This window comes from Octopus sinensis, linkage group LG10 (assembly GCF_006345805.1).
Source record: "Octopus sinensis linkage group LG10, ASM634580v1, whole genome shotgun sequence".
NCBI lineage: Eukaryota > Metazoa > Mollusca > Cephalopoda > Octopoda > Octopodidae > Octopus > Octopus sinensis.
Window position 1 is genome coordinate 65199244 of NC_043006.1, and position 26527 is coordinate 65225770.

At 42.2% G+C, this 26527-nt stretch overlaps 1 protein-coding gene across 3 annotated transcripts in view; it reads left to right on the forward strand.

Annotated features, from left to right (window-relative positions):
• LOC115216816 (inositol polyphosphate 1-phosphatase) overlaps nt 1-22518 on the forward strand; it is a 71938-nt gene extending 49420 nt beyond the window's left edge. For 2 of the 3 annotated variants that reach the window (XM_036506741.1, XM_036506742.1), the window contains exons 5-7: nt 18150-18318; nt 20747-21101; nt 22206-22518. In XM_036506741.1, the coding sequence (XP_036362634.1) occupies nt 18150-18318; nt 20747-21101; nt 22206-22349 (668 nt within the window). In that variant the 3' untranslated portion in view covers nt 22350-22518. The remainder of the gene's footprint in view (nt 1-18149; nt 18319-20746; nt 21102-22205) is intronic. The other variant, XM_029786398.2, reaches the window with a different exon arrangement.
• Nucleotides 22519-26527: the final 4009 nt, after the last annotated feature.

Here is a 26527-nt window from a genome sequence, read left to right on the forward strand (position 1 = left end):
CATGTGGCGAGAATGGATGAAGATAGGTGTGTGAGAAAGTGCCAATCCCTAACAGTTGAGGGAACCCATGGAAGAGGTAGACCCAGGAAAACCTGGGACGAGGTGGTGAAGCACGACCTTCGAACTTTAGGCCTCACTGAGGAAATGACCAGAGACCGAGACCTTTGGAAATATTCTGTACGTGAGAAGACCAGGCAGGACAAGTGAGCCCAGCCCACTTATGAATGCCTTTCCTCCCTTGGACACAAAGACCGGTTGAGGCAAGCGAAGTCGATATAGAACCTCATCCGACGACAGACACCCATGCCAACCCCCCATGCTTGCGAAGACATGTTGGGGCAAGCGAAATCGAAATTGAAATCGAAACCGAATTGAACCAGCCAGGATCCCTGGCCTGGTGGTACGTAAAAAGCACTATCCGACTCGTGGCCGTGGCACGTAAAATACTCCAATGCGACCGTACGACAGGCACCCATGCCAACCCCCTTTGCTTGTGAAGACATGTTGGGGCAAGCGAAATCGAAATCGAATTGAACCAGCCAGGATCCCTGGTCTGGTGGTACGTAAAAAGCACTATCCGACTCGTGGCCGTGGCATGTAAAATACTCCAATGCGACCGTACGACAGGCACCCTTGCCAACCCCCTTTGCTTGTGAAGACATGTTGGGGCAAGCGAAATCGAAATCGAATTGAACCAGCCAGGATCCCTGGTCTGGTGGTACGTAAAAAGCACTATCCGACTCGTGGCCGATGCCAGCACCGCCTCGATTGGCTTCCGTGCCGGTGGCACATAAAATACACCAATCTGACCGTGTCCGTTGCCAGCCCCGCCTGGCACCTGTGCAGGTGGCACGTAAAAAGCACCCACTACACTCACGGAGTGGTTGGCGTTAGGAAGGGCATCCAGCTGTAGAAACATTGCCAAATTAGACTGGAGCCTGGTGCAGCCTTCTGGCTTCCCAGAACCCCGGTCGAACCGTCCAACCCATGCTAGCATGGAGAACGGACGTTAAACGACGATGATGATGATGATGATGTATGTATGTATTTGTGTCTGTTTGTCTCCCAACCATCGCTTGACAACTGATGTTGGTGTGTTTACATCCCTGTCACTTAGCGGTTTGGCAAAAAGAGACCGATAGAATAAGTACTAGGCTTACAAAGAATAAGTCCTGGGGGTCAATTTGTGGTGCTCCAGCATGGCTGCAGTCAAATGGTTGAAGCAAGTAAATGAATAAAAGAAAAGAATGTATATTAATTTAGTATTAATATTTTAATGATAATGATAATAATTATTAAATACTATGGCTTCTCTTCTGAGCCTGTCTAGCTGTGTGATGTGTAAACTTGGTTTGCACAAGGCCTGTACTCAGTGTCCGTTTTGTACACCCGTTATGCCCCCCCCCCATTTTAATTCATACATTAACATTTTCACTTGGCGACTCATACGCTTCCCATGCTGTGTGTGTGAATACATATTTTGATTATAGCCTTATACCCCCTTATACTCCTCATACAGGAGTATACAGTTAAAGGTACCACATATATAAATATAAATATTTAGGCATATAATACTTGGCAGGAAGGATAGAGTAGGTGGGTAGATAAAGTAAGAGCATGTGGTAGGGTAAGAGTTGCTGAAGTATGGAACAAACTGCTGGCATCAGTTGTTGGTTGTCGGAGCACTGCATCCTTCAAAATTTCCATGCTTCCTGAGATTCACCAACACTACACCTGATTTTCTCCTCTCCATACACACGCAAGCATGTATCTGACACATACACTGTTCACTTCCCAGATATTTGTACATTACTGCATATGCTTTATATGCACTTTTGACAAGTTGTGGTGCACCTGAGCACTGCATACAATAATTTCATTATTATTATTTTTTTTAAGATGGGACTTGTAATAGATAAATTAACAGTTACATTTATCTCTGCCTATGCTCCTCAGTCTGAGCAGAAGGACCAATTCTATGAGATCCTTTTGCAGACCGCCTCAACAGCAAATGATAGAGTCTTCGTTAATGTGGCTGAGGACTTCAGTGGACATGTTGGACATCATCCCCATAGATTCCAGGGAGTGCATGGGGGCTATGGTTTTGGACCTAGAAATGAGGAGGGAACAAGACTACTGGAGTTCTGTGAGGCAAATGATCTCATGATCTGCAACACTAACTTCAAAAAACCAGCCAGCCACCTAATCACTTATCAGTCTGGTGAGTACATAAGCCAAATTGACTACCTCCTCCCCAGGTAACGAGACAGATTGATGCTTAAAAATGCAAAGTCTTTCCCAGGTGAAGAGTGTACAATCCAATATAGGTTACTAGTTAGTGACTTCAGAATTAGAGTTAGAAAGGCTTGGAGAAATAAACCAATCTGGAAAAGAAGACTATGGAAGCTCAAAGACCCAGCAAATAGACAAAAATTTAGAGGTTTACTAATGGAAGCTTCTGATGAAAGAGAGGAAGAGTTGGGGACATATAGCTTAGAGGATAACTGGAAGTTCCTGTGGGTCAATTTACTGAGGACTATGGATGGAATCTGTGGTTGGTGCAGTGTCCCAGATAGACCAAGTGTGGCATGATAGTGGAGCATGGAGGTTGAGAATGCTATAAAAGCAAAATGACAAGCCTGGAAAGACTGGAAAAATGGTGGATGCAGAAAATTATATCAGGCAGCTAAGCATCAGGTATACATAGCAAAAGGAGTAGCTGAAGGTAAGAGATTTGCAAATGTTCTACAGCATGAGGATCAGAGATGTGAGGTGTTCAGGATTGCAAAGCGGTGTATCAGAGAAAATAAGGATGTGGTAGGTGAGAAATGTGTGCGAATGGATAATGATATGCTTGCACTTAGTGACTCAAAGAAGAAAGATGCAAGGAAGTGTCCCTATGAAGGGTTACAAAATATGGAAAATGAATGGAAGACGGAAAGTCTACTAAATATTGAACCAATTGAGGGACCAGCCATTAGAGTTGACAACAGCATAAGAGATAAAGCAATTAAGGACAGGAAGACAGAGAAAGCCCCTGGGCCATCAGGAATCACAGCTGAGATGATTAAAATCTCTGGTGGTGTAGGATACAGCTTAGTTATCCGTATAGTTAATCAGGTTATTCAAGAGGGCACCATCCCCAATGACTGGTGTAGAAGTATTATAGGTAGCTACTACAAGAGTAAAGGTGATGCTTTAGACAGAAACAATTACAGAGGCATTAAATTGCGAGACCAAGTCATAAAAGTTATTGATAAGGTTATAGCTCAATTGATTAGAAATAGAATTAAACTAGATGAGATGCAGTTTGGTTTTGTACCTGGGAAGAGTACCACAGGTGCCATTTTCCTAGTGAGATAGCTGCAGGAAAAGTACTTGGCCAAAAATAAGCCATTGTACTTAGCCTTCGTTGACCTGGAGAAAGCTTTTGACAGAGTTCCCCACTTTGTTATATGGTGGTCTCTAAGGAAGTTAAGAGTAGAGGAGTGACTTGTTAGAACTGTACAAGTTATGTACAGTGGTGCTGTCAGTAAGGTGAGAGTCGGACATGAATGCAGTGATGAATTCAGCATACAGGTAGGGGTTCACCAGGGCTCAGTTCTCGGCCCACTCTTATTTATTATAGTCCCCCTGACCATAACAGAGGAATTCAAAACTGGATACCCTGGGAACTGCTATATGCTGATAACTTTGCTCTTATTGCAGAATCTTTAGCAGAATTGGAGAAGAAATTCCAGGTATGGAAACAAAACCTGGAATCAAAGGGCCTTAAAGTTAACCAAAGACCAAAGTTGTTGTTAGTAAGAAAAAAGATAAAACTTTCTTTCTGTCAGGTAAATAGCCCTGCTCAATATGTAAGAAAGTAGTTGGAAGAAATTTCATTTGCTGCACCCAGTGTAAACTATGGACACATAAGAGGTGCAGTGGAATCACAGGTATATTAACAGATAAAGTCGTCTTTGTATGTGGCAGATTTACCAGAGCAGTAAGCACTAAGAGCACACAGGACTTAGATTCCCTCAAATGCCCAGGAGGCTTTCTTGAGGTTGTAGATAATTTCTGTTGCCTATATGACTGTGATAAGTGTGGTGAAAAGGAGCGTAACAGAACAAGGAAAAGAATTAGAAGTGTAATTTGGTCTTACCTGTAGAGATGAAGCCGGATTCGCCTTGAGCCAACTTGCTAGCGTCTTGTCGTCTTGGCGTCGTTCTCGAGTCTGACTGCCCTGGTTGATGCCGCACGTGCGTTCTGTCTCTCACTTCCGCTTCCGCCGGCGCATGCGCCCTGCGAGACCTGCAAGACCCACTTCCGCTCCCTCCATCTCTGTCACACTCCCTCATCACCACACCACACGCCCCCCTGATCTATAGATCACTGAACCGGCTTCCTCACTCGCTCCCGCACCTGAGACTGGTTTCGTAGTCAGCCAACCAGGGAGGAGGGTGCCGCTCCCTCTGTGGTCGCAGTGCGACCCTAGGACTTGTTTCTGGCGTGTTGCTGCCGACCTCGTCATCCTGTCTGTTGTTATCGTCTTGCCCACTGTTGCTTGTCCCATCCTCCGGGGCATGGACAATCCTCCGTATGTCCAAAACGTGGCGTGGCATACCATCTACCGAGATGTTATTCTTTGAATTTACGGAGGTTATAGTCCCCTTTCCCCATTGCGATGTACACCGTGCGTTCGGAGGTTTCACCCAGACTTCCTCCCCGACCTGTACGAAGGCGTGCTCTTCCTCTGCCCCGGGTCGCATTGATGTAGTACACGGATGCCTCCACTCGTACCTGAATATTGCCTTGTGTGGCACCGACTCCTCGGCCTGTCCTGATCTGGGCGACATGTTGTACCAAAACACGGCCTCGACTGGTGAAATGTGACCCCTCTCAGCCATGGCCTTGATGGTACGATGATGCCTTTCCACCACCCCGTTTCCACTTGGCCGGTATGCCGCCCTGAAGAAGCGGTTGACCTTCCACTCATCAAGCATTTCTCTCAGCGCCTCCGAGCGAAATGCAGTGCCGTTGTCCAGAAGCAGTTCATCCACGGGGCCTCGTTCCAGGAATATCTCGTTCAGCACTTTCGCAATTTCTTCTGCGGTTCCTGACCTCATCTCCCTCCATATGGCGAACCGCCCCGGTCCGCAGTCAACCATTGAGAGGTATGTCCCCTGCCGGTAGTGTGTTATGTCCACCGCCAGTCGTCTCCAGTCCTGGTCCACTGGAATACTTCCCGCTTCATGCACGACCGGAGCAGGGTCGATGGACTGGCACCTGTCACAACTGCTAACCACTCTCCGCACGCTCTGTCTTGTTACGTCGGAGTCGACTTTTCTGGCCAGGAACAACGTCCTGTCCACACCCATGTGATGCATGGTGTGCAGTCTCCGCAACTCCGAGTCGCTCAGATGGCATACTGCAGCTACATCCTGCTTCGCGTCCTCTGGCACTTGCAACCAGGCTCGCTTAACCCTGGTCAGGACGTCTGCCCTGTTCTTCTCGGAAGGCACAAAGATCACGCTCAGCTTCAGATTGAACTCAGTGGTCAGTTCACGCAGTATCCCCAATCGACGCTTTACCAGCATCTCTGCAGCCCCTTTGGTCCGCACCCTCCGCTCATCGGTGATGACTGCCGTCGCCCAACCAAGTACAGTGGCTGAATCAGTCCTGATTTCTATGGTGTGCAACCCCCACTTCAAGGCTAGGTTCACCCCCTTCAGCACGGCTTCCAACTCCGCCACGTTGATGTGACTGCAGTCATCCATCTTCCTGAGCCAGGCTGCATCTTCCACCGTGACACCTCCCACTTCCAAGACAATCCCTATTGCGATGCTACTGGCGTCACACCATACGATCCCGCTCTTTGATTTGGGAACGTACCAGCTGCCCCTCACCGGGTCCTCTGTTCTTACTCTGACCAGGACTTCCTGCATCATGTCGATCGTCCTCTCCCCCACTTTATCATTCCACTTCACTCCTTCGGCTCGTCTCTTGATGAAGCTGCATGCTGTCCGGAGCCAGCCTGCAATCGGGTAGTGTCCCACCAGCTTCCCACACACAGAGAACAGCTCCCGTCTACTCATGCTGGCGCCCAGTTCAGGGATCTCATTCCCTCGCCGGAACACCAAGGCGCCGGCTTTGTCTCTCCATAGCTTGAGGCCCAGTGCAGCACCTCCCTCCATAGCCTCTGGCGGCTTGGCGATCAGTCCAAAACTCTTCAGGTGGCCTATGACCTCCGTTGCTGGTATCACGGTTTCATCCACCAGAATGTCGTCGATGTATGAATTGGTGGCCCTTTTTACTCTGTCCACCTTCCCCAGGACGGCCTTGAGAATTGTTGCCATAATCTTTGGAGCTGAATTCAGCCCGAATCCCAACCTGGTCAGACAGTACGTCCGGCCCCTATACCTGACGAGCTGGTACCTCCATAGTTTCTCAGCCACATGAACCTGAAGGTATGCCGACTTCAAATCGACAATCGTGGAGGCCCCCGCCGTCTGCCTCCACTCTCGCAAGGTGTCTCCGCAGACATCCGTGGCCTCGCCGCCTGTATGACACGACACGTGGTCATTCAGCTCTCGGAAGTCGAGCACTGGCCTGACCTTACGTTTTGTGGGCTGTATCACCGCCATCAGTGGCAGGACTCCGCTCTCTTCTTTTTCCCAGGGGATCAGTATGCCCTCCTTAATCCACCGCTCCACCTCCCCCTCGAACTCACTTCTGGCATCTCCTTTTAGAGTATGCTGATAGCAGCCCACTTTGTTCTTTAACATCGGGGGCTCTCCCTTCCAGTGCCACTCCACTGTCCACCTCTCGCCATCAAAGACAGCCCGAAAATCCTGGTCTTCAATGGTGTGCGCCGCATCCATTTCCTCACGGTTGTCGTCGGTGCGTGGTGTCGCCCTACACGGCTTCCCTGCTAGCCCAAACGTTACGCCAGCCTCGTTGACGGTAACACCTCCCAGACGGGTGATCGCATCCATCCCCATCACCACGTCGATCTCGTCCACCAAGTGACCGACCACAATCGCTCGCAACGTCAGCTGAAGTCCCTGCACCACGATCTGCGCATCCGTAACCCCTTCGCAGTGCACTTCTCTTCCGTCGACTGCCCTGACACTGCTTCCTCCACTCCACGTCTCTGCCACTTCTGTGGTCATCAGGGTCGTCGTACAGCCCGTGTCCACCAGGGCTCGCGACATCTTCCCCTTCACCAGAATGTCGACCACAGGTAACGATGAGAAACGCGCCGCTACTAATCCAAAGGGACAACTACCGGCGCAGTAGTCTCCCGCGGTCCGTTTCCCCGCAGACACTCGCTGGCCACATGCCCCGGCTCTCGGCACCGGTAGCAAATCACCTCGGGCTTGGGCGACGCGCAGTCACGGACCATGTGTGGGCCCTGGCACCGGAAACACTGTCCCTTAAACGACCGCACGCGTTCTTTCCCCAGCCCCTCTCCGTTGCTCCTAGCTGGGCCACTTTTCGACGTTGCAGTCGCTGCTACCGACGTCGACCTGCTGCACGACACCAGTACACGTGCCCGCGATATAATCTCGGCCATCGGCATCGAACGCACGTTCGGGAGCTTCTGTAGCTCGACCGACATGATGTCGGGAAAGCCGGTCACGAACGCTAACCTGACCGTGCGTTCTAGCGACTCTCCCTCATATCCCGCAAGTTTTGCCAACCTTCTAAGCTCGCCGGCGAACACGTCCACCTGCTGTCCTGTCCACCTCATCCTACCCAGTCGAGTGTACGCTTCGAACATTCCTTCCGCGAAGGCCTCCATAAGTCGGATCTCCACCTTGTCCGCGCTGCGTTGGTCCGCTTCCTCCATCTCCAGATATAACGCCAACGCCGGGCCATCCAAATACAACGGCATAAAACTAGCCAGGTCAGCTATGCCGTGTAGCTTCGCCACCAACTTCACCCTCCTCAACCAAGCGACCACGTCGGTGTCGCCGCAAAACGGTGTTATAGGGTCGCGTGAAATCATAGCAGTCTGCATAATTTTTATTTTTTATTTTCACGAAACCGAGTGATTATTTTGCCGAAATAGCTTGTGATAAGTGTGGTGAAAAGGAGCGTAACAGAACAAGGAAAAGAATTAGAAGTGTAATTTGGTCTTACCTGTAGAGATGAAGCCGGATTCGCCTTGAGCCAACTTGCTAGCGTCTTGTCGTCTTGGCGTCGTTCTCGAGTCTGACTGCCCTGGTTGATGCCGCACGTGCGTTCTGTCTCTCACTTCCGCTTCCGCCGGCGCATGCGCCCTGCGAGACCTGCAAGACCCACTTCCGCTCCCTCCATCTCTGTCACACTCCCTCATCACCACACCACAATGACCAAATTAGCAATGGTGGAGGATGTTCTGAAAGTATTGATTCTAGAATAAAAATTGGGTGGAGGAAGTTCAGAGAGCTATTACCTTTGTTGGCAACAAAAGGACTATCTCTCAGAGTGAAAGGTGGACTATATGGTGTTTATGTGCCAATGGCTATACTCCATGGTAGTGAGACATGGGCTCTGAATGCTGAAGACATGCATAGACTGGAGAGAAATGAAGGTAGTATGTTCCATTGGATGTGCAACATCTGTGAACAGGTACGGCAAAATGCAAATGTATTGAGAGAAAGATTGAGCATAAGAGGAATCAAATGTAGCATGCAAGAGAGAAGACTATGTTGGTTTGGATATGTGATATGTATGAATGAGGACAGCTGCATAAAGAAGTGCTGATCACTGGAAGTAGATCATACCCATGGAAGAGGGAGACCCAGGAAGACATGGAATGAAGTGGTAAGGACCAATCTCAGGATGTTGGGCCTCATTGAGGAAATGACAATGGACTGAGATATCTGGTGATATGAAGTTCTTGAGAAGACCCATCCACGTCAGTGAAACTGAATTCTAGAAGCACTGTGTATCTCACCCACATTTAACAAGAAAATTTCTCACACACCCTACCACAACAAACCAAATTACATCTCTGCCTCTCTTTCTCACTTTTCCACTTCATGCACTAGGCTTACCTCTCACTCCCCAATCCTGTCCTCTTGGCCCTGTACCACTGTATCTTTGCTCTCTGCTAGCTTCCAACCTGTGTCCCATCCACGCCTTGTCTCACTATATTATTGCTTATGCCTGGCACTTTGCCATCATCTAAATCCTGCTGTCTCTCTCTCTCTCCCTCTCTTTCTCCTGCACTTCCCTCAGGTGGATAACTATATATTTCCTTTGTGGCAGCGCACCTGTTTCTGTCTCTGCCTCACAATAATCTTACATCATCTAGCCTCAAATCGTTTCCTCCTCCAATTCCCCCTCCCCTTTCAAGAGTTTTTTTTCTTTTTTGTCTTGCAAGTACTTAGTGACCCTGTCAGTGCAGGTGCCACCTAAAAGCACTCAGTCCACACTGTGAAGTGGTTGGCATTTGGAAGGGCATCCAGCTGTAAAAACCTTGCCAAAACTGGCCTCGCCTGTGCTGGTGCCACATAAAAAGCACTAAATCCACTCTACTGAGTGGTCGGTGTTAGGAAGGGCATTCAGCTGTAAAAATGCTGCCAAAACAATTACAGAAGTCTGGTGCAAGCTTCTGCCTGGCCAGCACTTGTCAAACTGTCCCACCCATGCCAGCATGGAAGGTGGACATTAAATGATGATGATGTATACATATATCTGTATGTTTTCCTGTATACAGACACAGTCATACATAACACATAAATATATATTATACTATATATACAAACGTACATTTATGTCTCTGTGTGTATGTATATAAATATATATATATATATATATATATAATTTAGAGTAAGCAGTAAAAGGTTGTCATTATAGTACTTGGAGTTTTGAATGTCTGAGCAAAGAGCTATGATACCTTCTTGTCAGCTATTAATCGAGGTCTCATTCTTTTGTGTTTACTTTTTATTATTATTGTTATTGAGTGAGAGAGCAGTTCATGCCATCAAAGTGACACTGGGGTAAAATATACGAAGCTCAATATACCCATCATGACTACCCGTCTGATAAGGGTACACCAGGCACATGCATCACAACCATATGTGCGCGACATGGTGATTTCATATCAAGATAAACAGCACATGACCTTGCAGGTGGGGCCCAGTTAGAATTTTCTTCAGGTTGAGTAGCCCATCCCGCTCAAAAGGTCCCTGAATAAGGGTTGTCTAAGGATGTTGAAAGAACCACCCATGTTTCCAGAGGTGAATTATTCAAACCCCAAAGAATCCCTCTCAACACATGGCTATGATGCTCCCCCACTACTTCTGCTCGTGATCAGAGATGCACATATCGTCAGCCACTAAGGGACATGCTCAACTGGTTACGGTCAAACAACTGACAAGCAAATCTGTGGTATTGAGCAGAATATTTGCTGTAGCCCATCTTTTATACCAAGACAAAACAATGTACATGATAACACTTCCAATCAGTTAAGATCAGAAGCCATGAGAACCACTGCCTGGTACTGCATCAGGGCATTATTATTATTATTATTATTATTATTATATATGTATATATATATATATATATATAATATATATATATATATATATATTTATATATAATTATATATAGAGAGAGCTAGATAGATAGATAGATAAAGAAATGGAGTTAAACGCAGGTGTTATTCAATTCTTTATACTTCCGACATATGTTTCGAAGAAATGATGTAAAACAATGCAATCTTCTCACAAGGAAAAAAAAGAGAAATGAAACACATCAATAAGCCATTTTAACCGAGCATTCCCTTCATCATATATACAGTAATCACATTCAGTTAAAATGGCTTATTGATGTGTTTTGTTTCTCTTTTTTTCCCCTAATGAGAAGTTCGCATTGTTTTACATTGTTTGATTCCCTCTGGAATAATACTAAGGTTTTCTTCGAAACATATGTCAGAAGTATAAAGATTTGAATAACACCTGCCTTTAACTCCATTTCTTTATTTATCTATATTATACTGAAACATTTCACTAAACCCTGGAATGTCTACCTTTATTAATTGGCTGTTACATCCTTGAATTTTTGCTGCCCTGGTAACTATTTTTTTTTTCTATGTTAGTTGTACACATTGAAAATACACATACACACGCATGTATGTATATATATAAATGTCGAACAATGAGAGAGAGAAGCACTCCGTCGGTTACGACGATGAGGGTTCCGGTTGATCCGAATCAACGGAACAGCCTGCTCGTGAAATTAACGTGTAAGTGGCTGAGCACTCCACAGACACGTGTACCCTTAACGTAATTCTCGGGGATATTCAGTGTGACAGAGAGTGACAAGGCCGGCCCTTTGAAATACAGGTATAACAGAAACAGGAAGTAAGAGTGAGAGAAAGTTGTGGTGAAAGAGTACAGCAGGGATCACCACCATCCCCTGCCGGAGCCTCGTGGAGCTTTAGGTGTTTTCGCTCAATAAACACTCACAACGCCCGGTCTGGGAATCGAAACAGCGATCCTATGACCGCAAGTCCGCTGCCCTAACCACTGGGCCATTGCGCCTCCACCTCGAACAATGAGAATTAGTGCTTAAGACCACATTGGTGGATAGAATTTCCCTTATACCTGGAGGTGGGGGTTAACATCTGTTCTCCAGCCATTAGATGTGTCTCTCAGTAAGCCATTCAAAGACAGCATGCATTAAACAAGTGGATGGCTGAGGGTTGTAAGAGATTCACAAAAGGTGGGAGCATGCATGCTGCTTCACTTGATGTTTTGTGTAGCTTTGTTGTAAATGCATGGGATTCAGTTAAAACAGAAACTGTTATCAAACCATTTAAAATATGTGGGATATCAAATTCAATGGATGGCATGGAAGATCACATGCTGTGGCAGGATAATGACGATGATGATGACTCTGCTGATGGTGAAGGTGTTGAATTAAATGAGAATGATCTGTATGATGATACCATGATTGACAAAACACTAATGTTTACGTGAGGTGGTGATGATAAGGAGGACGAATCTGAAGGCTTTTAAAATCGTAACGTGTTTTAATAATAATAATAAAGATAATAATTTTAGTATCTTTGAAACTTACAAAATTTTAGAAATTGTATTAATTTCTTCACATGTATTTTATTTTACAACAATTTTGTGCTGCCTTATTTGGTGGGTGGGTTGTCTTATCTGACAAATATAAACATAAACCAGAGTGTTTCTCTGACACAGAACATTGACCTCCTGGAAACTGTTCAGTGATGTGCAACCAAGCAGATACGCTCTATCATAGTCTGAACGCCTTGCTTCCCAGGGCATATATACATTGAAGCTCCAACGTCTGACAACTGACTTGGTAAACACCCACAAAATTATTAACCATCATGCCAACAACCACCTTGAACACCTTTTTGAGCTACATGTGTCTAACACATATGGGCATGGTTACAAAGTCAGAAAACAGCACAGCTCCCATGACTTTCAGAAACAATTTTTCACACTCAGAGTTGCTGAAGCATGGAACAAACTACCTGCATCTGTTGTTAGTTGCTGAGACATTGCATCCTTTAAAAGCTCCATGTCTCCTGAAATTCGCCGACACTACACCTGATATCCGCCCTCCATACACATGCATACATGTATATCATGACTCATACACTGTCCACTTTCCTGACTTTTGTACATAATTCTATGTACTGTACATGCACCTTTGATGAGTTGTAGTGCACCTGAGCACTGTACACAATAATTTCATTACCATCTTTTTTTATTATACCTCAGAATTTTAGAGGCTGACTAATGTGTGGGATTGATTTATACGCTGGCATATGATGTATACACACAGACACACACACATATATATTCATACATACATATATATATGTATATATGTTATTGTTTAACCCCAGAATCTGATCTAGCAGAATTATGATTGCAGAAGTTCCAGCAGTGGTAACTATCCTGTATTTTGTTGAGATTACCCTCATCCAAAATTTTTAACCATAAACATTGCCATAGGTAGGTTTTAAATGTTTCATAGCTAAATATAGTTACTTATAAACTAATATATTAACGTTACTATAACGTATTAATCTCTTGATGTTGGAAGGGGAGATAATAATATTGTTTGCTCACAGAAGACATGCCCTGTTTTGGTTCCATAAATTCATTAATGCATTATTGAAATTGTGATTCTTACTAATCCTAGTCTGTCTCACTATAGAGATTACTAATGTTATGTATATATATATATATATATATAACTTGCCTTAACTCCATAGAAACATAATCTAATAATAATTCTTACTAAACCTTGTTTCTCTCACTACAGAACATAGTAATTAATGATATACATGCGTGTATGTGTATTTATATTTATATGTATGTCTATATAATTATATATATATCATCATCATCATTTAACATCTATTTTCCATGCTGGCATGGGTTGAACACGTATTTGTATTTAGATACATGTATATGTTTTGTATGTGTGTGTGTGTGTGTGTAGGTGCAGGAGTGGCTGTGTAGTAAGTAGCTTGTTTACCAACAATATGGTCCCGGGTTCAGTCCCACTGCATGACACCTTGGGCAAATGTCTTCTATTATAACCTCGGGCCAACCAAAGCCTTGTGAATGGATTTGGTAGATGGAAACTGAAAGAAGCCTGTCATATATGCATGTGTGTATGTGTTTTTCCCCACCACCATCACTTGACAACTGATGTTGGTGTGTTTATGTTGTTGTAACTTAGTTGTTCAGCAAAAGAGACCAATAGAATAAGTACTAGGCTTACAAAAGATAAGTCCTAGGGTTGATTTGTTTGACTGAAAGGTGTACTCCAGCATGGGCGCAGTCAAATGACTGAAACAAATAAAAGAATGAAAGAATAAGAGAACATATATGTTTGTCCGCGTCTTGGTGTATGTGAAGTGTCACCATTTTATGCATTGGTTTCTTGTGGCATTATTTTACCATTAGATGACTTTCCTGTGCCAGTCCTTTTAATCAGCTCCAATGACACACTGGGTCACAGCATACTTTATTCTAAAACTAAGACCCAAGCTATCATATATATCATCATTATCATCATTTTTAACTGAATGAATCCCTCTCAGTATTTCACCCATAAAGTGCTGGGATTTGCACTTACATAGCATGGACTGCTGAGCACATTTTATGAAAAGGAGACTATCATGCACACATAAAAAAACAAAATATAGTTAAAATATCTTCTTAGTATATAATGGTGGCAAGTTTCACATCATCTGAAAAGTCATTAGTTGGACTATTATGTCGCCTTGCATTCTGGGAAGTATCGGAGTGTTTGAGTTACATTAGACCCCAACAAACGCCCATAAATTATATGCATCTATCTGGACCTGTCAACCTCTGCCTGACGGCCACGATCATGCAGTCGTGATTTATGTGATAATTTCTTTTCTTCAGCTTGGTACTTACTCTATTGGTCTCTTTTGCCAAAACACTAAGTTACCGGTATGTAAACACACCAATGCTGGTGGGGCAGGGAGCCAACACAGACACAACAATACACACACAGTCACACATGCATATGATGGCCTTCTCTCAGTTTCTGTCTATCAAATCCACTCACAAGGCAATAGTAGAAGATATTTGCCCAAGGTGCCAAACAGTGGGACTGAACCTGGAAACATGTGATATACTGGGTGCTTTTTATGTAGCACCAGTATCAGTGCTTTATACATGGCATGAGCACAGGTCCTTTGTAAGTGACACCAACCTGGGTGCTTTTTGTTTGAAACCAGTACAGATGCATTTTATGTGACACCTGCACAAATCATCATCATCGTTTAATCTCCACTTTCCATGCTGGCATGGGTTGGATGGTTTGACTCAGGCTCCAATCTGATCTGGCAAGGTTTCTACAGCTGCATGCCATTCCTAACACCAACCACTCCAAGAGTGTAGTCAGTGCTTTTTACGTGCCACTGATATGGGAGCCAATCAGGTGGCACTGACATTGACCATGTTCAGATGGTGCTTTTTACATGTCACCAGCACAAGGGGCCAGTCAGGCAGCACTGACATCGACCCACGCTTGAATGGTGCTTATTGCGTGCAACCAGCACGGATGCCTGTCAGGTGGCACTGGCATCGGCCATAACTACAATTTCCATTTTGATTTTACTTGACTCAATAGGTCTTCTCAAGTGTAGCATAACACCCAATGATTCAAGGGTACTTTTCAAAGATATCTGGCATATTTTATAACTATGCCTGTTCAAGTATCATAGCAGTATGAAATTATTAGTAGCTCTTTTGGTTGTGTTTTGAATTTGATACATATTCTTTTATTCTTTTATTTGTTTCAGTCATTTGACAGCAGCCATGTTGGAGCATTGCCTTTAGTCAAATAAATTGACCCCAGGACTTATTCTTTGTAAGCCTAATACTTACCCTATCAGTCTCTTTTGCCGAACTGCTAAGTTACAGGGATGTAAACACACTAACATTGGTTGTGAAGCGATGGTGAGGGGACAAACACAGACACACAAACAAATACAAACACACACACTCACACACGCACGCACACACACACACACACACACATATATATATATATATACGGCAGGCTTCTTTCAGTTTCCATCTACCAAATCCACTCATAAGGCCTTGGTTAGTCCAAGGATATAGTAGAAGACACTTGCCCAAAATGCCACACAGTGGGACTGAACCCAGAACCATTGGGTTGGTAAGCAAGCTACTTACCACACAGCCACCAAAATGGGAGCCAGTCAGGTGGCACTGGTATATATATATATATATATATATAATATATATATATATACACACAAGTTCTGATCAATAGGTATCCAGACTGTTGACATAATAACAAAACTAAAGCATGTAGAGTAAAGCTGCTTGGCACAGATTGACCTTGAACTCATGCACACTAAGTTTTAAAAATTCTAGCTCACTTCAAATGTTTACGGCAGTGCTTGGAAGGAAGGTGTGTAGCATGTGACCGTCGCATTGACCATGACAGAGAAAGTTGTCATGGGGACACCTGCTCAGAGGCCTATGCAATGTTGCAGAAGTATATAAAGAAGAGTGTATGAGTCACACACAAGTGTATGAGTGGTTCAGATGTTTCCAGGATTGCCAAAAAAGTGTCGATATTGACTAATGTTCTGGGAGACCCACAACTTGCTGAACTGAGAAAAACATTGCAGATGTGCATGCAGCTATGAGAGGAAATTGTCGAATCACCATCCATGCGTTATCAGAGAATGTACAGCTTAGTTAAGGTTGAGTCCATTATCACTGAAGATTTGGGTATGAGACCTGTGTCTGTCAAGTTTGTGCCAAAACTGCTTTCAGCTGACCAAAAGGACACTTGAGTTTCAGTTGCACAAGATCTCTTCAGTTGTGTTAAGAACATTGAAAACTTTGCGAAGGCCTCTGAGCAGGTATACCAAGCTTTTGGCAAAATTTGATGCAAATTCTCATGGTCAATGCAATGATTACACGCTATACATCTTCCTTCCAAGCACTGCTGTAAACAGTGAAAGTGAGCTAGAATGCTAAAACTTATTGTGCATGCACAGCAGAGTTCAAGGTCAATTTGTGCCAAGTAGCTTCACTGTGTGCTTTAGCTTCGTTACTATAGCAACAGTCTGGATACTTATTGATCAGACCACTTATACATAGGTGCTACTTTGGCATGGAGTCTATTGCAGTATCTGTAGTCTATTTTGTGAAATGACCTGATCTGGGTTAAGATTAGGGTTTAGGATTAGACTTAGTATCAGGGTAAAGGTTAGACTGCATACTAAATTGTAAATGGTCAGGTAGACTACATGCTAAAGTTACACCTGTATGTGTGCGTGTATGTATGGGTGTATAATTAATTATTTGAAGAAGGACAGAGTATTTGCTGTAGCAAATTCTCCAACTTAAAGACTTTGCAAAGAGTTCTGTGCAGTTAGTTGTTTATACAAAACTTTCTGTAAATTTGCTGCACAAAGAAAACAACAACAACAAAAGAATAGCAAGGGAGGGAATTCCAAAGGGTCATAACTCTCAGAAGAATAGGGTCTGGAAAATGTTTAATGCAGGGTGGATGATCATGACTGGAAGCCATCTTTTATCTGCTGAATCAGAGCTGTCTTGGTTCAAAATAAATTGCTTTTTTAGTTCTCAACTGGGCTAGAACTAAACACCATCAACAACTGCAAGTTGCTGATGGAGGTCAGCTGTAGTGAAGATTACCTAGGGTTAAACAACTTATTTCAACATTTGTTGGTGTTGCTTTGGCTCTAAGTCAAAGCCTTGATTGAGCAGACCTATGATCAAAGTCATTCGTGCCAAGATCATTTCAATTCTCGGTTTAAAGGTCACTTTATCCGGTCCTATATTATTCTGAATTCTTATGTCACCTTCCCTTTATATGAAGGTTAGGGTGAGATGAGAGAGATTTGGCTGCTATTTCTAGCTAGCTTGAATCATGAACTCTAACGATTTTAATTGTTGAGTGTGCCTGAAATTAGTACCATTGGCCATTTTCGCAAACTTATCTATTCACTCTTCCACTCCTCTGGATCACATCACTTATGTTCACCTTCCTGTAACTCAAAGATTACACCCTAACACCTCTTCACCATTATCTTCTCTCCTTTTATAGCTGAGGTCACCCACCTCTTCCACTACAAAACAACTGTTTCTGTTCCTTTGTCATACTTCAGCTTTCCATCACCTGGCAAAAAGCTGCCCCTCCCTCTTCAATACTACTACCTCCCAATTGAGGGGTCCTGCCTTACAAGTTACTTGGTGACCTCGCTGATGCTGGTGCCACATAAAAAGCACCCAGTACACTCTGTAAAGTGGTTGCCATTAGGAAGGGCATCCAGCTTTAAATATAATGCCAAAGCTGAGATGAGAGCTGGATGCAGTTCTCTGGCTTGTCAGGTCCTGTTGAACTGTCCAACCCATGCCAGTGCAAAACATGTATGTTAAATGATGATGACGATGACGATGATGATAATGACAACAATGATGCTGATTAACATAATGATGATAATGGCATTGATGATGATATCCATTTGTTCAACACAATATGATGTGATGTAAAGGTATAAGAGGTCTAAAGAGGAAATCTTAAACCATTTGTGATGCTTCTTTAAATCTGTAATCTTCTTTTTTCCATAGATTCCACTGCCCAATATATCCAAGCAGCTGAAAGTAAAGCAGATGAACATAACGTTATTTCTGAAGGACTGCAATGTGTCTCTGTGTTGATTGGAGTCTATGATGTACAAACCGGTCTGCCAATTATTGGTGTTGCTTACCAACCATTCCATCACCAGGAAGACGATGGGTAGGTGATTGTTCTTTCTTGTCAGATTCACATAGTGGTAGTGAAAGGATTGGTGAGGCCATGATATCAAATGTTCCTTTTTGGACTCCATTGCTTAGCTGATTTTGAGAGGGAGGTAGGGAGGGGGCAAGTAGGTGAAACCCACCGCCACTACCACCACCATCACCCAAATATTTGAATGGGACTCTGTTGTTCCCAGAGGGTTGAAAGACAATAATCACTTTGACAGTATTTGAACTCTGATCACAGAGAACCAAAACAAATACCACTGTACCCTAAAAACCCTGCCAGTTTTCCCCCTTTGGTCAGTGATAATCAAATCAGAACAACTACAGAATGATGACATTAATCAAATCAGTGGCGTCCCCTGGTGGTCAGTTACTGTAAGGGAGATAATCATGTCTAGATAGTATTCGGTGGGATTAGAAGTTTGAATTTTAAATGAAAGAATAAGGAAGAAAATGCATAGAATATACATGTTTGATATTTTTTTCTTTGCTTACTCACTATCCTGGCTGGCTCCCATGCTGGTGGCACATAAAAAACACCATTCAAGCATGGTCGATGCCAGTGCCGCTTGACTGGCCCATCTGCCGGTGGCATGTAAAAGGCACTCACTACACTCTCGGAGTGGTTGGTGTTAGGAAGGGCATCCAGCTGTAGAAACCTTGCCAAATCAGATTGGAGCCTGGTGCAGCCTTCTGGCTTGCCAGTCTTCAGTCAAGCCATCGAACCCATGCCAGCATGGAAAACGGATGTTAATACAACACATTTATGAATTTGTTTTGCAAGAGTCCTGATATGAAATCATGTTTTGGAACAAATATTTTTACCTTTTGGATGGTCATTTTCATTTTTCTTGCCAAATAAACACATGCCTTATATGTTCGTTCTTCACTCGTCTCTGCACACCATAGAAAGACAGAATGGACTAAACAAAACAAGAGGAAACATGGGATGGAAGAGTCGCTGAAGAGGTCACAGATATATAACGAAAGATTTTTAGACAATGGCAATAAGATAAATTAAGAACAATAATAAACAAGTGAAGAATGAATTTATGTGAAGTTGTATGGCTTAGTGGTTAGGGCATTCAGCTCATGAGTGTAAGGTCATGAGTTCAATTCCCGGTGACACATTGCGTCCTTGAGCAAGACACTTGATTTCACATTGCTCCAGTCCACTCAGCTAGCAAAAATGAGTAGTAACTATATTTCAAAGGACCGGCCTTGTCACACTTTGTGTCACGCTGAATCTCCCTGAGAACTACATTCAGGGTACACATGTCTGTGGAGTGCTCAGCCATTTGTGCATTAATTTCACGAGCAAGCTGTTTGTTGATCGTATCAGCTGTGACCCTCGTCGTCGTAACTAACGGAGTGCTCCTATTTAACAAGAAGTAAAAAAATGACCATCTCAAAATAGAACAATATAATGATGTAACAGTTGTTAAATTATAATAATTTGTGATGAAACAATCAAAGGACTTTTATTATTGTATTATGATTTCTAAAGTAAGCACAAAGTTCTGATTTCAGACAGCTAAAGGGGATTAGATCAATCCCAGTACTCAGCTAGTGGAGGCACATAGCCCAGTAGTTAGAGTAGCAGATTTGTGATCAAGGGATCATGGGTTCAAATCTCAGACTGGGCGATGTGTGTGTTTATGAGTAAAACACCTAAGCTCCATGCAGCTCTGGCAGAAGGTCCTGGCGAACTTCTTACTCTTTTGCTGCAACTTTCTCTCACTCTTTCCTCCTTCATCTAGCAGCTCATCTGCGACACACTGGCGTCCTGTCCAGGTGGGGAACCTATATGCAATGAAACCAGGAAACTGGCCCTTATGAGCCAGGCATGGCTGAAAAAGGAATAAACAACAACAACAGTACTCAGCTGGTACTTAATTTATCGACCCCACGAAGGATGGAAGACAAAGTTAACCTTGGTGGTGTTTGAACTTAGAACTTAAAGGTATACAAGGCCTTTTTACTGTCATTTCATTGATTCTGTCAGTCCACCACTCTATATTTTAAGTTACTAATAACATTAGTAATCATTTTACAATAAAACAAGCACAGAAATGGCTGTGTGGTTAAATAGTTTGCTTCTAGACACTGTGGTCTTGAGTTCAGTCACTCTACACAGCACCTTGCGCAAGTATCTTCTATAGCCCCTGGTTGACCAAAGCCTGGTGAATGGATTTGGCAGTAATTGACAGTAGCTTCATTGAAAGCACTATAGATATATTGCTCTTTTCTATCTCAAGTTGGTATTTGAGAGAAAGGAGTAACTTTGTTATATAGCGTATAATGTGCTCGCTTGGCAAACCTTGAATATCTGGTTCAAGTCCCACGAATGGTCCTGGTGCTCTTTTCTGTTTTAAATTGGTTTTTGTTAATGTACTTTTTTATATTTCTATTTTACTTAGGTGGAAAAGCCGTTACATCTGGGGAATATGCTACGGAGACACGAAAGTCCATTTCTTTAGTGATAAGGAAGATTCTAAAGAATCAGGGAACAATGTTATTGTCACTAGTTCAAGTGAAGACCAGCGTATTCAGGAAAAGCTTAAAGAAATGTTTAGTTTGTGTTATGCTGCTGGTGCTGGATATAAGGCCTTGTGTGTATTGGACGACAAAGTTGATGCTTACCTTGTGTCTAAAGGCAGTACTTACCACTGGGATACCTGTGGTCTCCATGCCATTCTCATGGCAATGGGTGGTGGAATTGCAAGCTACAAGGATTGTGTGACAGATTTGAATCGAGATCCTGACCTTCAACAGGTAAAAGTTATTCTTTTATTTTTTTACTTGTTTCAGTCATTTGACTATGGCCATGCTGGAACACCCCTTTAGTTGAACAAATCGATCCCCAGGACTTATTCTTTGTTAGCCTAGTACTTATTCAATCAGTCTCTTTTGCCGAACAACTAAGTAAACACACCAGCATCGGTTGTCAAGCGATGTTGAGGGGACAAACACACACACACACCCATATATATATATGAACGTAGAATTTTTGATGTAATACATGTCCTTGAGGTAGTAGCTGAAGAAGGCCATAGACACACATTATGCATTGTTATAAATCCGTCTAATAAAGGCCCGAAACATACGTACCGCTGAATCCTTGGCATCATGTTTTTATTTTGATTAATTTACTCCACCACCTACACCACGAAACGGGATATACAGGTGCTTACAATTATCAAGTACTCACCCTGAATTTTCTATATATATATATATATATATATATATATACGACGGGCTTCTTTCAGTTTCCGACTACCAAATCCACTCACAAGGCTTTGGTCAGCCCAAGGCTATAGTAGAAGACACTTTCCCAAGGTGCCACGCAATGAGACTGAACTCAGAAACATGTGGTTGGTAAGCAAGCTACTTACCACACAGACACTACTGGGTTTTTAACCCCAAAAGAGTTGAAAGAATATGATAAGTGGATTCCATTGAGACACCAGGTCTTCAATGCAGCAAATCTACAGAAGTTATATATGCATGACTCATTAGACAGGGAAGAATATTTTGAACGAAAGGTGGAGTACAAATCATTTGCTAGGGGATTGAATGGAAATGTAGAGGAGAGACATCTGCACAAGCACTTTGGATGACCCCCCCCCCTCCTCATAGCTGGACCCCTGTCTGGTTCATAAGTACCTCAAGTAGAGTTCATATGTTTGGATATTTTTTTCATTTTCACCTTCAGTTTACATTCCCATCTATGTTTTTCCTGCAGCCATTAGGCTGTAGATCCCTCAACTATATCCAGCTGACTCAGGAGGGCCTGAAAAGTCACTCCACCAATGACTACCTTCTCCCAGCCTCCACTATCCATGCATCATGTGTAACCGTTATTTCTTCTTCTTGCAGATACGATACAACATTTCAACAGAAGTGCCCACATCAGGAATTGACCAGTGGTGTAATTCCAATGGCGTCATAGTCTATAAGGAACCCAGAATCCTTCAGAAGCTACAGAAGCTTCTGGCAACAACAGGGCCAATGCAACTGTAGCCGTTTTTTTTAGGTCATCTTGGTGCTAGAACCAATCAGGAACTATCCTGTTGGATAGAACACACCGTAAGAAACTTAGAAGGGAACCAAATGCACCTTTTATTGTTAGTCCTTTTTTCTATAGCACCTATTTATATATACACACATACATTTTTAAATATATATATATATTCATACATACATATATACATTTTTAAATATATATGTATTTATGTATGTGTATAAAAGATGATATACACATACAAGTGTGTGTATGCGTATATATCACACGCACACATGCACATATATGTGTGTATACATATGTGCATGTATGTGTGTATACACATACACACATGTATTTGTATAAGACTTTATTACTTCATTTTTATGGGTGGTGTAGAAAAACTTGTTTCCTTTATATATTTTACTACTGTTTTACTTGGTTTTTCTATACAGCCTTTCATATATGTCTGTGTATACATGTGTGTGTGTGTGTGTGTGTGTGTGTGTGTGTGTGTGTGTATGTTTCTCTCTCTTTATATGTATCTGTATCTATTATTTTTGTTGTTTGGATTGGGACGCTTCACGTTCTGCTCGATGGCTCATTGAACCAATCTGGTTGAATAAATCTTCAAGCTGGGTATCGGACAAAGCTTGGAATCCTAGTCAAAATGGCTTCTATAAACTTGACTCTACTTTTAGTAACAAGTTTCTCTATTGGTAAATTTTCTGTTGTTATTCTTAAAGTTGTTTTGATTTAATAACTTTAAATATACATACATATACACATGTCTATATGTGTATGTATTGTGTGTGTGTATTTTTTTTTTATGTTTGTGTATTTAATTATATATCTGTGTGTATGTGTTTGTGTGTGTATATTTATTATACTTTTACAAGAAATGGCATTAACTGGTCACTCCTGTTTTTGTAAAAGTGTAATAAATATATGCTCTATAAAAAGTATTGCATGTGTTAACTTGTTTTTATTATGACATAAAAACAAACATTAATTTCTCTTTCCCTCTATATAAATATTTGAATATAATTACTCATACATACATGCATATATATCTGTGTATGTGTGTGTGTTTGTGTGAATATATGTTTGTGTAAATGTGCGATTGCATTTGATTTTTAAAATAATTATGTAAATAAGGAAGAAATATTTTAGATCTAAAAGTGTGTATCTGCGTGCTTGTGCTAAAAAAAAAAAATATTTGATCATTCCGAGCTGTGCACCATGTGTTAATGAAGCATGGGATTTCTAACGATCCGTTTACATTAAATTAAACATAATTATAGCCAACAACGCAATTAACATATTATTTCATGTCATGATGAGATGCAGCAATTTCATAATTGTTATAGATGTGCGGGAGGAATGTAGCAGAATTTTTTAAGGGTAAATTATTGTTGCTGTTGTTGTTGTTATCAGCGGTGCCACCGCCGTTGTCGTTGTTAAGGCAGCGAGCACGCTGGACGAAATGCTTAGCTGTATTTTGCCCGTTGCTACATTCTGAGTTCAAATTCTGCTGAGGTTAACTTTGCCTTTCATTCTTTCGGGGTCAATAAAATGAACACTGGGGTCAATGTAATCAACACATCCTCACCTCCCCCAAGCTACCCTTGTGGCAAAAATTAAAAATAATAATAATTATTATTATTATTAAGGTAGTGAGCTAGTGGAATCGTTAGCATGCCGGACAAAATGCTTAGCGGTATTTCATTTGCCACTATGTTCTGAGTTCAAATTCCACCGAGGTCAGTTTTGCCCTTCATCATTTCAGGGTCAATAAAACAAGTACCAGTCTGTTACTAGGATTGATGTGATCGACTAATCCCTTCCCCAAAATTTCAGACCTTGTGCCTATAGTAGAAAAGATTATTATTATTATTATTATTATTATTATTATTATTATTAAGATGGTGAGCTGGCAGAATCATTAGCATACTGGATGAAATGCTTAGCAGTATTTTGTCTGCTGTTAGGTCTGAGTTCAAATTCCACCAAGGTTGACTTTGCTTTTCATCCTTTCTGGGTCGATAAAATAAGTACCAGTTGAGCACTGGGGTCAACGGAATCGACTCATCCCCTCACCCAAAATTGCTGTCTTTGTGGCAAAATTTGAAACCATTATTATTATTATTATTATTATTATTATTATTATTATTATTATTATTATGTGGTGAGCTGGCCGAATCATTAGAACACTGAATAAAATATTTATTGGCATTTCTTTCATCTTTACTATTGCATAATCCATCAATGGGCCACCAGTGAAACACTGGGCTTAATATAATCGACTCATCCCATACCCTAAAATAGTTGCCCTTTTGGCAAAGGTTGACTTTGCCTTTCATCTTTTCAGGGGCTGAAGTAATTGATTTCCCAATCCCTCAAAATTGCTGGCCTTGTGCCAAAATAATTAATTCAAATTCTGGAGTTGATAAAATACTATCAGTTATATATACTGTGATTGATTCAATTAACCATTCCATCCTCCCAGAAATTTGTGGTCTTTTACCTATGCTGGAAACCATCTATGTTGTTCGTGTTGTTAACACAATCATGTGACCCAAAACCCAGTTTTTCAGTCTTGTCTTAGGTCCTCACTCTTGTGAAATTAATAAACTTTGTCCATTCCCTCCAAACTTCCTCTACTTGGGGCTCATACAAGTAAAACATTTCTGTGTGAGTGATGTCTTTATACATATAATGAGATGAAATCATTGTTGCATTTTCAACTCCAGTGCTGTTGTGTTTTGTCTGGGCAAAACCCTTTGAACCCTTATTACCTCAGTTTACATTTTGCTGTCTCTTGAAATAGGTACAAGATCTCTTGGGTATGTTGCCTATGAAAGATTGGTCTCTATTGAATGTTAATGTCTTGTGTTTTGTGTTTAATACTACAAAACCACAGCTTAACAACTGACTCTTAAAAGACCATCATCATCACCATTTAACATCTGTTTTTCATGCTGGCATGAGTTGGATGGTTCGACCCAAGACAGGTAGCTGGTAGAAACGTTAGCACGTGGGCGAAATGCTCAGCAGTATTTCATCTGTCTTTACGTTCTGAGTTCAAATTCCGCCGAGGTCGACTTTGCCTTTCATCCTTTCGGGGTCGATAAATTAAGTACCAGTTACGCACTGGGGTCGATGTAATCGACTTAATACCTATGTCTGTCCTTGTTTGTCCACTCTATGTTTAGCCCCTTGTGGGTAATAAAGAAATAGGTTCGACAGGAGCCAGTACACCAGTAGATTGCAGCATGCTCCAATGTTTGCTTTTGGCATGGAAGAGCATCCAGCTGTGTTCTACAGCTTGATGCCTTTCCTAATGTCATTATATTTAAGCATATCAAGGTATATCACTATGGGCAGGGGTCGGGGTCCAGTTTGAAAGTCTCCTCCTATTTTTGTTCTTGTCCTTAGTAAACTAAACATAACGATAGTTAATGGACCAAATCATTAGAGCATCAATCAATGCTTTGTGATATTTGTTTTGGGTTTTTACATTCTAAGTTCAAATCCTGGTGAGGGCAATTTTGTCTTTCATCCTGCTGGGGTCAGTAAAACAAAATGCAAGTCATGTACTGGGGTCAAATTAACTGACTTAATCTCCAGCTCCTGAATTAGAAATCATTATGTAGCAAAAGATAAGACAGTGACTTGGTAGAATTATTTATGTCAGTGAACAAGCTTTGTGGTTTTTGTTTCATCTCTATATTCTGAGTTCAAATCCTGCCACGGTCAGCTTTTCCTGTTATCCTTCCAGGACAAAAAAATAAAGTGCTACTCAAGTATTGGAGTTGATTTAATTGTCTAACACCTGCCCTTACATTGCTGGCCTTATCTCTCAATTCTAGAAATTGAGAGATAAAATATTTATCTTGGTTTGTTTATGTCCCTGTAACTAAGCAGTTCAGCAAAATAGACTAATAGAATAAGTACCAGAATTAATAGAAAGAAAAACACAAAGTACTGGTCAATTTCTTTGACTAAAACTCTTGAAGACAGTGTCCCTGCATGGCCAGTGACTGCAACAAATAAAAGATAAGGGATGGTGTTGATTTGTTCCCCTAAAATCTTTCAAATCAGTGCCCCAGTATGGCCACAGTCCAACGATTTGGACAGAATCAAAGATAAAAGATGAGGTTTTCTTCAACTAAAACCCTTTGAGGTGGTGCCCCAG